This window comes from Manacus candei, unplaced genomic scaffold (assembly GCF_025592945.1).
Source record: "Manacus candei isolate 608988 ecotype Guabito, Panama unplaced genomic scaffold, ASM2559294v1 h1tg000051l, whole genome shotgun sequence".
NCBI lineage: Eukaryota > Metazoa > Chordata > Aves > Passeriformes > Pipridae > Manacus > Manacus candei.
In genome coordinates, this window is record NW_026138099.1 from 1,126,571 (window position 1) to 1,140,187 (window position 13,617).

General features: G+C 38.6%; 1 protein-coding gene across 8 annotated transcripts in view; it reads left to right on the forward strand.

Annotated features, from left to right (window-relative positions):
* Positions 1-13,617, forward strand: part of FRMD3 (FERM domain containing 3) — a 146,044-nt gene that overhangs the window by 84,466 nt on the left and 47,961 nt on the right. For 6 of the 8 annotated variants that reach the window (XM_051801440.1, XM_051801432.1, XM_051801434.1 and 3 more), the window contains one exon: positions 8,928-9,006. The exons of 1 other annotated variant lie outside the window; for it this stretch is intronic. In XM_051801440.1, coding sequence (XP_051657400.1) covers positions 8,928-9,006 — 79 coding nt within the window. Of the gene's footprint in view, positions 1-3,548; positions 3,865-8,927; positions 9,007-13,617 lie in introns of those variants that run through there. One more of the 8 variants, XM_051801438.1, reaches the window with a different exon arrangement.

Consider the following 13,617-nt stretch of genomic DNA (forward strand, 5'->3'; position numbering starts at 1 on the left):
CTGGAGACCTGACTTAGTTCCTTGGAAGTTTTGTCTTAGCTCTTATCTAACTATCTACTTAGTTTATTAAATGAAGGAGAATTTATTCACATATGCTTTGTATACAGTTGTTTTCTGCTTTAAGCATATACGCAAGGTGCCTTTTGTATAGGAGATAATGTATTTACTTTAAAATGTGACAAGGCTTAAGATATTTTCCAATACGCAAAACCAGTTAATGCTGGATGTTGACTGGGATACTTAAAAGAACTCTTCCATTAATGCAGCAGTATTGCAACATGTGCATACATGTGTATATACACATACACATGTATGCCTGGCATATTCAGTGTGAACTGGTGTTTAGCTAGCTGGAGTGTTATCCAGTAAAAATTAAGTTCAAGAATGGCAAACAAAAAGTAGGTCATGCTCCTCAACAATGCTAGCGAAGGAAAAAAAAGAGGAACTGTACTAAATAGAAATTATCTTAATATCTTTCTTCCTTTCAGTGTGTATCAGAAGTAGAACAGTTTCTGAATATATCATCTAAACTGCATTTGTATCACTGCTTCCACCCAAGAAAGCATAAGAGCTCATTCTTCTTGTTGCATTTTGCATAGTAACATATTCAGGAGCTCTGCCAACAGATGCACTGAGAGTGTTTTGATTTATTCAAGACAACTCTACCTGCATATAGATGTTGCCTAGATGTGAGAGATGTCAGTCCAATAATTCCATAGATGTAGTGATGTGATGGTCTAATCAGAGGACATGTATGGCTTTTGTGATAGAATCCTAATCAGAACTCTAAAAACTGAAAAATGAACGCATAGCAAAAAAAGCTAAATAAAATGCAGCTAGCATGAGGTTATTTATTGTTATGAAAAGGTCTTAAGAAAGCAGAGGAGGAGAATGAGATGCTAACAGAGGAGTTCTGTTATCAGCCTTAGATTTAGGACACGATATTAACTATGTGATTGGCAACTTCAGTTTAATAATATTGTAACTTAACTTTGTGTTTTGTCACAGATGAAGGACCTCAGTTGCTACAATAACCACTTAAGGAACAAAATAAAGATATATATATATATATGTATATTTTATATACATGTGTAGAATCCATGTAGATTATGCATAAGTGTATCTTTTGGTCCCACAGAATGTTTTGGTAACCATTTGGAATCAGGAACCTTTTGATTAATTTTTCTAAAAATAGGCTATATTAATGTAGAACACAAAACAATTTCTAAAGGCACAAGGTTAAATTGTATTTTATCTAAAAATATTCCGTTTACTATGAAAAGGTTTAGACTCAGAAGAAGAAATTACTGATATTCATTTGCAGAGCATCCCAGTCGCAGGTGACACAAGTGACAATTAGCAGCAGATGGAAAGTGTAAAAACTTGAAGCAATGAAGTGACTAGTTAATAATTTTCATAGCCAGTCTTTGCGAATGAAGATTTGGGAAAGGTCATTACCCTTCGAGCCTGCGCAGTGGATTTTTTAGGTGAGACACAGTGTGCGCTGAACTGAGCCCACCCTTTAATCCTGAGGTTCATCTGCCGGGGCCGAGCGAGCTGGGACAGGGCTGACGAGCCTTACAGGGCTGACGAGCTCCATCTGCCTGGAGGGGTTCCCTGACCGGGAATCAAACCTGGGCTGCAGCCATGAGAGCGCCGCATCCTAACCACTAGGCCGCCAGAGGTCCTCCTAGTTAATAAGTAGAACATACATTATGTACATGCGACTTCTGGGAGAAATGGTAGCAGAAAGCTACTCATAGTGACTATATTAAATGGATATTTCATTTTCTTTCTTTGCCAGTAAGGAATTCAGGAAACAGTGAAATTATCTATTTTGTAAGAATAGACTTTTATTTCCTCTGATTCAATAGTAGGATGTACTAATACTAATGATTCAAAAAGTTTTAAATTAGGTTGAATGTTTAGATTCACATAGGATTATGAAGTACTTGCATTATGAAGTACTTGCAAAATTCTTTACAGAGAGAGTAATCAGGCATTGGAATGGGCTGCCCAGAGAGGTGGTGGATTCACCATCCCTGGAGATTTTTAAACGCAGATTGGACGTGGCACTGAGTGCCATGATCTAGTAAATGGACTGGATTTGGACCAAGGGTTGGACTCGATGATCTCGGAGGTCTTTTCCAACCCAATCGATTCTATGATTCTATGATTCTATTTGCAGAAAAAAATTTGAAAATGCTCTGTGCTTGAGCTCAGCTACATTTGTGCTGCACAGTAGCAAGGTTTTCAGTGTATTTTTTCATTCAGCTCACTATTGACAAATATTCGGAGCAGAAAGGGATTGATTGGTAGTAGTGTTCTAATGCAGATTTTAGTAGGTACTAGATTTCATGGACCTCGGTACTACATGAATCATTCAGGCACAATCCCTCTGTATAGTTAGGTTGTACAGAAATTATAATTTGGCAACTATACATTTCTGTCAGTGAGATGGAATGTTGTATGTCTGAAGCTCTAAAGTTTCCACAGCTTCTTGTGTGATGTACTACCATTTTAATTTCTTTAGCTTTGACAAAAATTGCTTTAAGTTCATATTAAGTAACACTGGGATATGATAGGAGGACTCTTCCAAAATGTTTTATATTTTGCCTTATCACATATAAAACCATACTTAAATGTGTTCTGGCGCAACACAAAGAATGAAGGCATGATATGTTTTTTGTCTCCTCATCTACCTCTGCATTTTCCATTGTCACTGTAATGTTTGTGTCATAACCTGATGTGTAAAGTCTAGGTCTGTACCTCAGCCATTTTGTACCACTAATTTTACCTGAGAGGGGAAAATTTAGCTTCTGAGAAATGTCCTGAACCACTGCCAATCTTGTTTGTACTGGTTGAAGCCACTTGTTGACCTATAATCAGTAGCTGTGAGCACTGTGCTTCCAATAGTGTGTCAGAAAACTTTCCTGAAAAATGCTTAAGGTAGCTGCATTTTTGTGATTCTGGATTGTCTTGGTTTGAGCCGCCACCCCCTCCCCCCCAGAGGGGCTGGAAGTGGTTGGTCCCAGGTGAGTTTCTGATGAGGAGCCAGTTGGAGCTGTGTTCCACCTCTGTGAAATTAGGATATTACAACAGCTGTAAGGAAGTTGTTGGCAGAGAGAGAGAGAGAATGGAAGCTATGAGGTGAGAGGGCCCCTTGCAGGGGGCCAGGCCCTCTTTTCCCCCGTGGCTGGGCTGCAGGGAGCCCGGGAGAGTATTATAACTGGACCAGATGCTTGTGGCCGAAGGCTAGGGGGCTTTTCCCCTCCCCACTGCCCAGAAGAGGCGGTGGTGTGGACTTGAGAGTCCAGCCAGGGGATTGGAGCTAGCCCCCGGCAGGCAGGCACGGCATTTGGAGCCGAGCCAGAGATGGGCCGAGGGGTGGTCCAGAGCTGGAGAAGCAGCTCTGATCGTGCAGAGCTGGAAGAATTCCAGGCAGAGGAGGGAGACCGAAGCAATCTCGCTGCTACCCTCTTCCCCCTATAATGGTGGGGGAGAGGTAGCGACCTTGAGCTGAGACTGAGCAATGAGAGACAGCTGAGGGGCTTGGAGGAGGCCCTACATGAGGTTTGGGCTGGGGCAGCCAAAAACCGAAGGAGGAATGCAGGGGGAGGAATGCCTCCCTGTGACATGTGGAAGCCGAGCTGATGCAGCAGCTGAGACAGAGAAAAACCAAACTAAGCAGGCCTTTTCTGGGTAAGGACTTTTGGTGAAAACTATTTGGGGTATAAAGACTGAGCAAGACCCAGAAACCCTGCAATTTGGAAAGAGTGAACATCTTACTCTCTGGGAGGAACCTTCACGAACCAGGGAGAAAGGACTCAAAGCTGACTCCCTGGACCTCGTGATGGAGACCTGGTGAAGTAAATGTTCCTTTGCAGTCTAGGAGGAGACCTCAGCAGAAGCTGAGGAGCTGATGGGGGTGCAAAAGACCCCTTCCCTGATACCCGAATGAGAGAGAGACTTTAACTATTGTCCTGGAGGGTTTTTCTTCTGAACTGATGTGTGAGGACCCCCAGGGGTGGTGGAGATTGTATTAATACTGTATATTTATTTGCTTTTTAGTTTCTATAATATTTATTGTGTTAGTAATAAATTTTAATATAGTTCCCCCATGCTGAGTTGTGCCTGTCTGAAAACTTCTCTTCTGTGTTGAGGCAAATTGTAAGGGGAGCTTGGAGATTGGATTTTTGGGGTCAAACCTCCACATAGATAAAGAAATTTTCACATAAATTTTTCTGTTCTTTTGCATGTTTTTGTATATACTGTTGTTCTCTCTCAGATGCTGACAGTAAATCTCTGTATTTGGCCATCTTACATTTTTTAATACTTATTTTCTGTCTAGGAATGTTACAGTGTAAAACCTGAGTCACATTAGCACTAATGTTTAAGTAAAGAACAGAGTTTTACCATGCACTTTCCTTCTTGCTGTTTTTTGATTAATTTCAAAGGTTATTCTGTATAGTAAGTATACAGCTATCCTATAACCTGCTTTGTGCTATATATCTAGCTATGAGTTTTGTTGTTGATGACAGTGGAACAGGATAATTTCTGTTGGTCTGATGTGCAGGAGTTCAAAATTTCCATGGTTTTTTTGCTGCCTTGCATAACTGAAAGAGGGTAGGTTTAGAGAATATATTAGGAAGAAATTCTTTATTGTGAGAGTGGTGAGGTACTGGAATAGGTTGCTCAGAGAGATGGTGGGTGCCCTATCCCTGGAGGTGGTCAAGGCCAGGTTGGAACCTAGCGTAGTGGAAGTCGTTCCTGTCCATGGCAGGAGGGTTGGAACTAGATGATCTTTAAGGTCTCTTCCAACCCAAACCATTCTATGATTCTGTGATCCTAGTGAGTAACGCGAAAAGGATGTTCTCCTGTGTCAGGTCATTGGAATTTTTCAAGATGATTTATTTAATCTCTAATGCTGTCCTAAAATGTGAAAACAGGTGGAATGAATGGGCATCTCACTACAAATCTAAAATAGGGTTTAATTAAATCTGAGATTCATAAATACAGGCAAAATGAGAACAGGAAGTTTTGTGTTATTCTTCATACACTAATCTGAATGCTGTGTATTCTGTACCTATGATCCTTACGAAGATTTAATAACACATTTTAAAGCATTATTATAAATAAATTCACCTTACCTTATGTTGACCTGTAAATAATTAAATGCAATGTGAGACCCCATAATTTGAGATTTATGATAGATCAGGTATCTCTTATGCATAAAAACATGAGTAATATTCAGTCTGCTTTAAACATGCTCAGCAAGTGGTATGGATAAACATTTGCTGAGGGAAGAGGTACATGGAAAAAACGGCATATGTCTTAGGGTTCCTCAGAGATCCTTCTGCAACATTAGTGAAAATGTAGACTGTTTGGCTGTAATTTTTGCTTGCTTGTTTTTTAAATTTCATTGACCTTTAGTAGGATACTATAGTTCAGAGAATATGTAACATCAAGGAGAAATGCAGGAAGTTTTCTGCAATGTTGCAGTCTCACAGATCTAAAACACAGCCCCATACTAGCCACTCTGAAAAAAATTAACTTTGCCCCAGCCAAAACCAGCACACATAAATATTTTTTCTTGTTTCAGATTCTTTCTATGAAAAGAGTTGTGATATGAATATGTAGTTTTTCTTGTGGGCTTTGCTTAAACTGAGTGCAAGTGAGACTCAGTCTCTTACTTACTGGTGTCTGTGCCAAGGGAGGCAGCTCTCATATCTCTCTTTGTTCTGGTCAGGATGTCACAGGTTTGGGTTTAATTTAGGGAGTTCCTTACTGTTTCATGTACATTGAATACTTCGTATTAGTTAAATGCAACTGAAATAAACTTTAAAAATGTACAATCAGTTGCCTGGAAATCTTCTACACTGTGTGTGTAGTTCCTTCATAAGTGTCTAGATCATGACTGGTTTCAGCATTTGATTTCATTGAAATGATTTTATTTATTCTTTTGCCTTCACCTCTTATGTGCTGTTAGCACATAAACTGGCAAATTAATCGCTCTATTGCTATCAGCATTATTCTCCACGCTAAAGTCCTTTGAAATTATTGTAATTGTGAATCTGTTTTAGTGAGAAAGGAAACTGATGGTAGGAAATTCTGACAAAGCCTTGGGCATTTCACTATGCCAGCTGCTCCTTATCTGACAGATAAAGGACCCCTCTGAAAGAAAAGGCTTATAAGAAATAGCTATTATAAAACTGACTTATATGCACACTAGTTTTGTGTTGATGAAATGTGCTTCTGTTAATTGAGTTCTCTTTTGGGAAAGTTTGTTGTTACTGTTTCCACTTTAATGTGTAAGTGGTAGAAAGTAATTTTCAAGGAATTGAGAGATTGTCTCGCTTGACAATCTCTTCTCTTGAGCTGATAAAATTCAATGCCTATCTTGGTTTCCACTCTGAGAACAAAGTAAATGAGAGAACATAAGGTTCTTGTTTTTCTCCAGTGTGGTAAAATCTGTAAGACAAAGGTTTGCTAAATATTTACATAAATGTGTCTTTGGAAGAACATTAAGCTTATGATCCATTTTAAAATTAAGATGGAAAGGACAAGTGTATAGCTTTGAGGGTTCCCTCCTTCCCCATTCATGTGTTCATTGTGGCTGTTTTTCTAACTGGGAAAAAGGAACAGAGGATCCTGGTTCCTTCTGTAATTGCGGGGCACCTTCTTATTTCCAGAGATGAATTGGATGGAGGCGATCATATGCTTTTTAACTCTTTGAATTCCAGACTTGGTTTGTTCCATTCTTGCAGATTCTCAGAGAGGACCTCTGCTTAGTGGGCTGCAGCAGCCTTGTATTGTATTGCTTGCTGCACTTCTGAGGAGAAATGTTGTTAGAGAAGTGTAATTCTAGGAAAAGATGTGGAAAATAGGCTTTAAACTGCCTTTGCAAATCTGCATATTCTGTGCATTGGTGTCTATACAGTCTCTATACTGTTCTTCTACTACAAGTAAAACATTTCTTACTCTAACCTTTCCTATGAAGGTGGGCTATCTCTATAGGGCAGTGTATGCCATCCTTTCCTCCCTGTGATACTCTTTGTGTATGGGGCAGCTGTTATTTTTATACAGTTGTTGCATACTACCAGAGTGTGGCTTTTCTAATATAACTAATTATTTCCTTTCTTTCTTTCTTTTTGCCATAGCCAAATTTTCAATTGTTTCCTTGACATCCAAAAATTTGGGTAAAATTCAGTACGTTTTAGGATCTTGCTGTAGGCTCATATTTGCTAGGGCCCTGCAGAACCATGCATTAGCTGTTCAATCAAGCAGAAATAATTTCAAACACAAACTAATTCTTAATCTGCCAGGACATTTAGGAGTCCCTTTTTTGCTGAGGAAGAACTCTTGTTTATTTAGTTCAGATCATCTCTTCTATAATATTTTGTAAGTGGAAGGGTATTCCTAAAATGCAGATTTTTCTCCCTTGCTTTGTTTTAAGAAGGTTATTGAGAAGAGATAGAACCATTTAGGATTACTTCAGTTATCTTTTGCTTTCTCCAGGCAACATGACTCCTTAGTGATCTTCTGGGTGGCTGCTTTCCTTTCTGGGACTTTGAATTCAGTTTACCTTGTAGTTTGCTATTACAGGGCAGGGAAGGCATAACTGTACTCTCTTTTTCAGTCTATTTCCAGTCACTGCAAGACAACTCTGCAGTTGCAAAACCCAGAGAAAGCAGTCCGAGCATTTCTAGCCTTCAGAGGCCTTGTCCAGATTTAATTAGTGTGAAAGTTCAAACCATTTCTAAAGAGCAATTAAGGGTTGTTTTTCTATCTTCATTTCCTCTTAATTTATATTTGTTATTGTTTCCTTGCTTTCTTTTTTTTCCTGTATTTTTCATCTTTTTATCTACATCCCTTCTGACATTCCTTCTTGTGTCTTAAATGAGTAGTTATTTAAACAAGGAAAAAATGTGAAATCAGCAATTTTGGTTGAGGCTGACATACTTAGATAAAGTACAATATGAAGTCTTGAAAGATGAAAATATTCCTTCTTCCTCAAAAAACAGTTGAGCCTTCCAAAAGATACCAACCATAACAACAGATGTAATGCATTTTTATTTTCTGTTGCTGTTGGATATCACATGAAACTGTATGATACACAGAGATGTGTTTCTGGAACACTGCAGCATACATGTAAATACTGCAGTCAGAGTAGCTTGAAGAATATCTTGATTATGAACTCATTTGCACATGCAGTTTGTACAAGCCAGTGCACTAGTAAACTAAAGGAGATGGTATATTAAAGTGTTCTGGTAGCTTAGTGATTATTGTTATAGTTTACAATAAATAAAAATGATTCTCTCTTTGACCTGCTGTTGTCCTCCATTTTCTCTGTAGTTTTGTTTGTCCTTTTCTTCTGCCTTCCCTTCTTTTTGTCCTGTAAAAGCACCGTCTCTTCAAGGTTTTGGAAAGTTAAAATTGAGTAGAGTACATTGTGTACATTGAGTATATGTTAAGACTAAAGACTTTTAAAACTAGATGGGATATTATAGGCCTTCACTTAGCTGTGAATTAAAGTGGCTGAGGGGCCCCTTCCCCTTCCATTTCCCTTTACCATTTTCTTGTGAAAGTATGATACTTGGGGCCTGGTACTGATACCATTGCTCAGGATTAAGTACTGTAACTTTATTAAATACTGGAAACAGAAATAGTTCTATTGTCTTTAGCTTCATTAACTAAATGGTTTCTTCAATCTTTTTAGTATTATCATTGCTTACTGTTTATCATTTGCCAAAAGAACCCATCCCAAAATAGAGCATATATAATATTTACTGCTTTTGTTTGAATCTCTGCCTCAGCTAACCATTACACTGGCTACTTTTTAAGACTCTTGGAAGTCACTCCTTCAGAGTGGCTGAGGCAGTGTTTGATTGCTACTGTTCTCATTCCTTTTCTTTATAATGTTTCAGCTCATCCACCATATACCATGTGCTTTAGAGTGAAGTTTTACCCACATGAACCATTGAAGATTAAAGAAGAGCTCACCAGGTATTTTTTGTTTGTTTGTTTGTGCATTTAATGTACATTGTTAACCAGTTCAAAATATGGTGTTGCTCTGGGCATTTTTCAAGAAATGTATGTGGGGGGAAAACGTAGGAAGGTAACAGCTCTTTTGATCTGTGCACCAGCTATGCAGGACTGTATGCATGCTTTACCACGTTGTTAGCAGGCCACAGGGTGGGCCTCCTGGTGGTCTAGTGGTTAGGATGCAGCGCTCTCATGGCTGCAGCCCAGGTTTGATTCCCGGTCAGGGAACCCCTCCGGGCAGATGGAGCTCGTCAGCCCTGTAAGGCCATCCATCTAAGAGAAGGTCACTCTAAACAAACCTACGTCCTGAGGACCTCGCTGCCACCGTCCCAACTCGCTCGGCCCCGGCAGATGAACCTCAGGATTAAAGGGTGGGCTCAGTTCAGCGCACACTGTGTCTCACCTAAAAAATCCACTGCGCAGGCTCGAAGGGTAATGACCTTTCCCAAATCTTTGTTCGTGAAGACTGGCCATGATGATGAGCAGGCCACAAACCTACCTGCTGCAGAAGAATGGAGTGCTCTCAGCACTTGTTGCTTTGAGTTCTTCATTGATGTTTTCCCCAAGCACTGAAAATTCTTATGCCAAGTCACTCCATAAATATGGGTGATTCGATTGTCACTGCTCTCTTACTGAAGTTTTGGGAACAGCTTGCATTCTGTGGAATAGTAAGATAATAGTTTGTATAGAACAGCTGGAACATGCCATTCATATTATAGCTGTTTATCTTGGATGAAATACTGAAACTGTTCAGCTGAGTGATCATGTTGTAAACCAGGAAGTCAGTGGATTTTCATTATTTGTTACTGTTTGTCCTTGGATGAACGTTTTACTTTTTATGAGTCAGACTAGAAACTTTTATTGACCTTTCTCATTCAAGAGCTTTAATAATTGATTTTTTTTAAAACTACTTGGATACCCTCCTAGGAGAAGTTTTATTGAAATGCAAAGCACCTAGAATTGGCTCACTGAAGTGTATTGTGCTGTCAGTATGTTTTAGTCTTTGCTGGAACATTTCAAATGAATTTTTTTAAGTCAAATTGCTATATGAAAAATGGGTTACAATCTTTTGTTAAAACTAATATGATTAAAACCTTGAAAAGGAGAAATAATTTGACACATCATTAGTATGACACATCATGGATATGACACATTTTTGTATCTGATTTGCTTGATAGTTTCCCAGTCTTGCTATTTGGGAAGCTTTGTTTTGTCTCTGCTCATGTCTCTTACACAAAATACAGGAAATGCTCCTGAAATGAGCAAGTGAAACATAGTCATGTAACTCACCTCTGAGAATTTCCTTCATCACATAAAGCAGAGGGTCAGATTCAAGGTGATGCTCTCAATTGGCTGGAGTTAATTTTTTTTCTTGAATTGCAATGATTGATGAAATTCAAGAAGGCAAAAGTTCATTAGCATTTGACTGGACAGTCATGAAACCTTGATAGCTAGTTTGCTTTTTGATAGATTTTTGTTTTGCCTTTTTTTTAGCTCTGCTTTGTTCACTTTACAATCACATTTGTTGTGATGTGTGTTTAAGATGATTTGAAAATATATTAATATTGTCACCCTTTTGACTTAAAAGCCATATATACTTCACAGCTGTATATACAGTCAGCTGAGTCAGAGTAATAGTGCTTTGCATTTCTGTTAGTGTCTGTGCCTTTGCATGTCAGAGCTGCTCTCTTGTTTCTTCAACTGGGTAGAAATCTGATGGGCGTCTGTAGTCCCCATTTAAATAAAGAAATTAGGATACAGTAACACATTCTGTCACATTGCCATACCATTCTTTGGTTCAGAATATTAACTAACTCTGTGGTTAATCCCTTGTGTGGATTATGGTCCATGCAGTCTTTGTAAAAACTTTATAGGAATGCATAAGTGAAGCACCTTAGAAACATCAGAGAGACTTACAGGTGTTAAAAAGCAATGGTTTTCCTACTCTTCCTTTGAAATATCTGATGTAAAAAAATATCTATTCAGTACACGAAGCTCTGTGTGTATGGGGGAAATGATTTGATTTCTGTGAAACTAGATTTGACTTCTGTGAAACTAGTATAACATGGATAGAGCTACTACTTAGGATTTAGACATGACTTGCAGGAAGAAAATTGAGCAGTTGTCACCTCAGATTACTGATGCTTTATTTCTGTTCTACCTTTAGTAGGTTGTGCTGGACTGTAATCCTTGAGTTCCTCTGTGGTTTAACAGGTGGAACTATTTTCGGAAAATGAAAATGGAGAATGAGCTAGCTGAAGTTATCCCTCTGTCTATGATATTATAGAAAAAAACCCTGTAGGATTCTTAAATTGTGTGTACACTGCAAGTTCAGAGGCCAGACATGCCTTTGGCAATGGAGGGTGCCACATGCTTTCCTGTCACTGCATTTCATTTCACCGCTAAGGACGCCTGTGAATCTTTGCCAGTCATGTTGTACCCTTCCAGCTGTTTACTTTCATTTTCCCTTGTTTTAATTACCAACTGCTTCCAAAGCTATGCTTTTGAAATAAAATCAGTGCCTACCTCTGGATGTTAAGGCACTATGAGATATTATGGCTAAAGAAGAAATTCTGAGGGCAAAATTTCTGCCTCTCACTATGGAAGGAGGTTCTGTATGGTCATTGGTCTCTGTTTTCCCTAGAGTCAACTGGTGTTAGGATAGTAATTCAGGATATAACTTCAGTGGCTGTGGGTATTGTTGTCTTGATCTCTATTGTTTCTCTAGTAACAGACTGCCTAAACCCCAACTTTTCAACAAAATTCAAATTGTAGTTGTTCTTCTCAGCTGATCTTAACTGGTGTCAACATCGATTTAGATCTGTCCTTATTTTTGGAAATACTGTTTCCACAGTGGGGCACTGAGGCTGCACATGTTAGAAACATGTTTGAGAAAAAGACACATTTTTTCTTTTTAATAGTTAAACTAATTAGGCAATTTTTCCAATGCCTTTTAAAATTTTTTAATGAGAAAATGGCAAGGATTGAACTTATTTTTCTCAAATGATTTTGCCTCTGAATGTGCACCAGAGTCTCAGCAGATTGCAACACAAACAGTGAATATGGATTTTTGAACGGTTTGTACAGTCTTTTAAATAGAGAGATGTGTTCAGCTTTAGTGATACTCCTCTGTGCCTCTATGTGGCCATCTCTGAGAGTTTGACTTCTCTTTCATGTATAGCATGTGGCAGATATCAGGTTTTCCTGAATGATGCATCTGTGGCTTTCTAGATTTGATTGTCTAGCACTTACAGGTAATGTGAAGTCAGAACAAAGTACTTCAGTTTCAGAAAACAGCATTCAACTGTCTTCACTGAACATATCTGGTTAGAATAATAAGCACCAATTTTTAATTAAGAAATAGCAACATGACACCAGGTCTTTAGATCTCCCTTGTTCCCTGCCACACTACCTGTAAAACGTAATTTCAGTTTCTTTTTTTGTTAAATCAGCATCTGCACAGCGGCCTGCTTCCTGACTGACAGGATTGGGGTAAAGGCCTTGAATATATACATTTTCGGTATTACTATTAATATCCTTTTCTCATAATTATATGTTTTCAAATCTTTTTTTGTTAATTCCCACTGTTTTTTCCAGAAAGCATGATAGCTTGATGGTGAGAGGAGGTCTTCTCTTGTTATGTGCATGGAACTGTGTGCAGAAAAGTAGGATATTCTAGAGTTCCCTATGATTGTCAAGATTATACTGCTGGCATGGTATGCAAAGATACAAAATTGCAATGAAGGAAGTTTTAACTGCAGAAGTCATTCAATCTACAGCATATATAGCTGTATCTATAACATCCTGCTAGACTCTCTAGAAAGAAGAGATATTTTTGTTCTGTGTTTCTCTTCACTATTCTTGATCAAAAGTCAGAGCCCTGCTGGGAAAGCCTGAGATGCTGTGTGTGAACAGAATGTGGATAGTCAAGGGAGTGTGAACAGATAGATCCAAAGACCAGTCATACTTGGGCACAGATTTTTACTATGTTAGTTATTTTCAGTGTTCTTGTTTAGGTAATAAATAAGTCAGTACTTGCTATTTCTTATGTAATAAAGCATCCCAAGGCCTCATGTTTCCTTATTTCCAAATCCCTACATTATACTCTGTATGCATAATTAAAACAAGAGGATATAAAGTCATTTGAAGTCCCCAAGGAATGATCTAAAATGCTGTAGAAAATACTGTATCAGCAGTTATCCATGATCACTGTAAAAAAAAAACAGTTCTAGAAGAGGGCATGGGTGAGTAGCTAGTGGAATTAACCAAATATGGATTATTTCACTGCTATGTCACAATCTTTCCTCTGCCTTATGTAATTTCCTGATTTTACAGATTTCCCCCTAGCTCTAGTATTACAGGATTCAGTGAATAGCAATTCTGTGTTTGCCTTTCCCCCTACCCTCAAGATTTCATAAGACTCACTCTTAGCTCCCTCTTAGTCACCATCTCTCCTTGAAAGGAAAGCTCTATCCTCTCACTCATTTTGGTTCTTCTTCTCTGTTAATCAGCCTCAGCTATGTCCTACTCAGGATTCGGAGACTAGAGCTCAATAAAGCATTTAAGATGTGA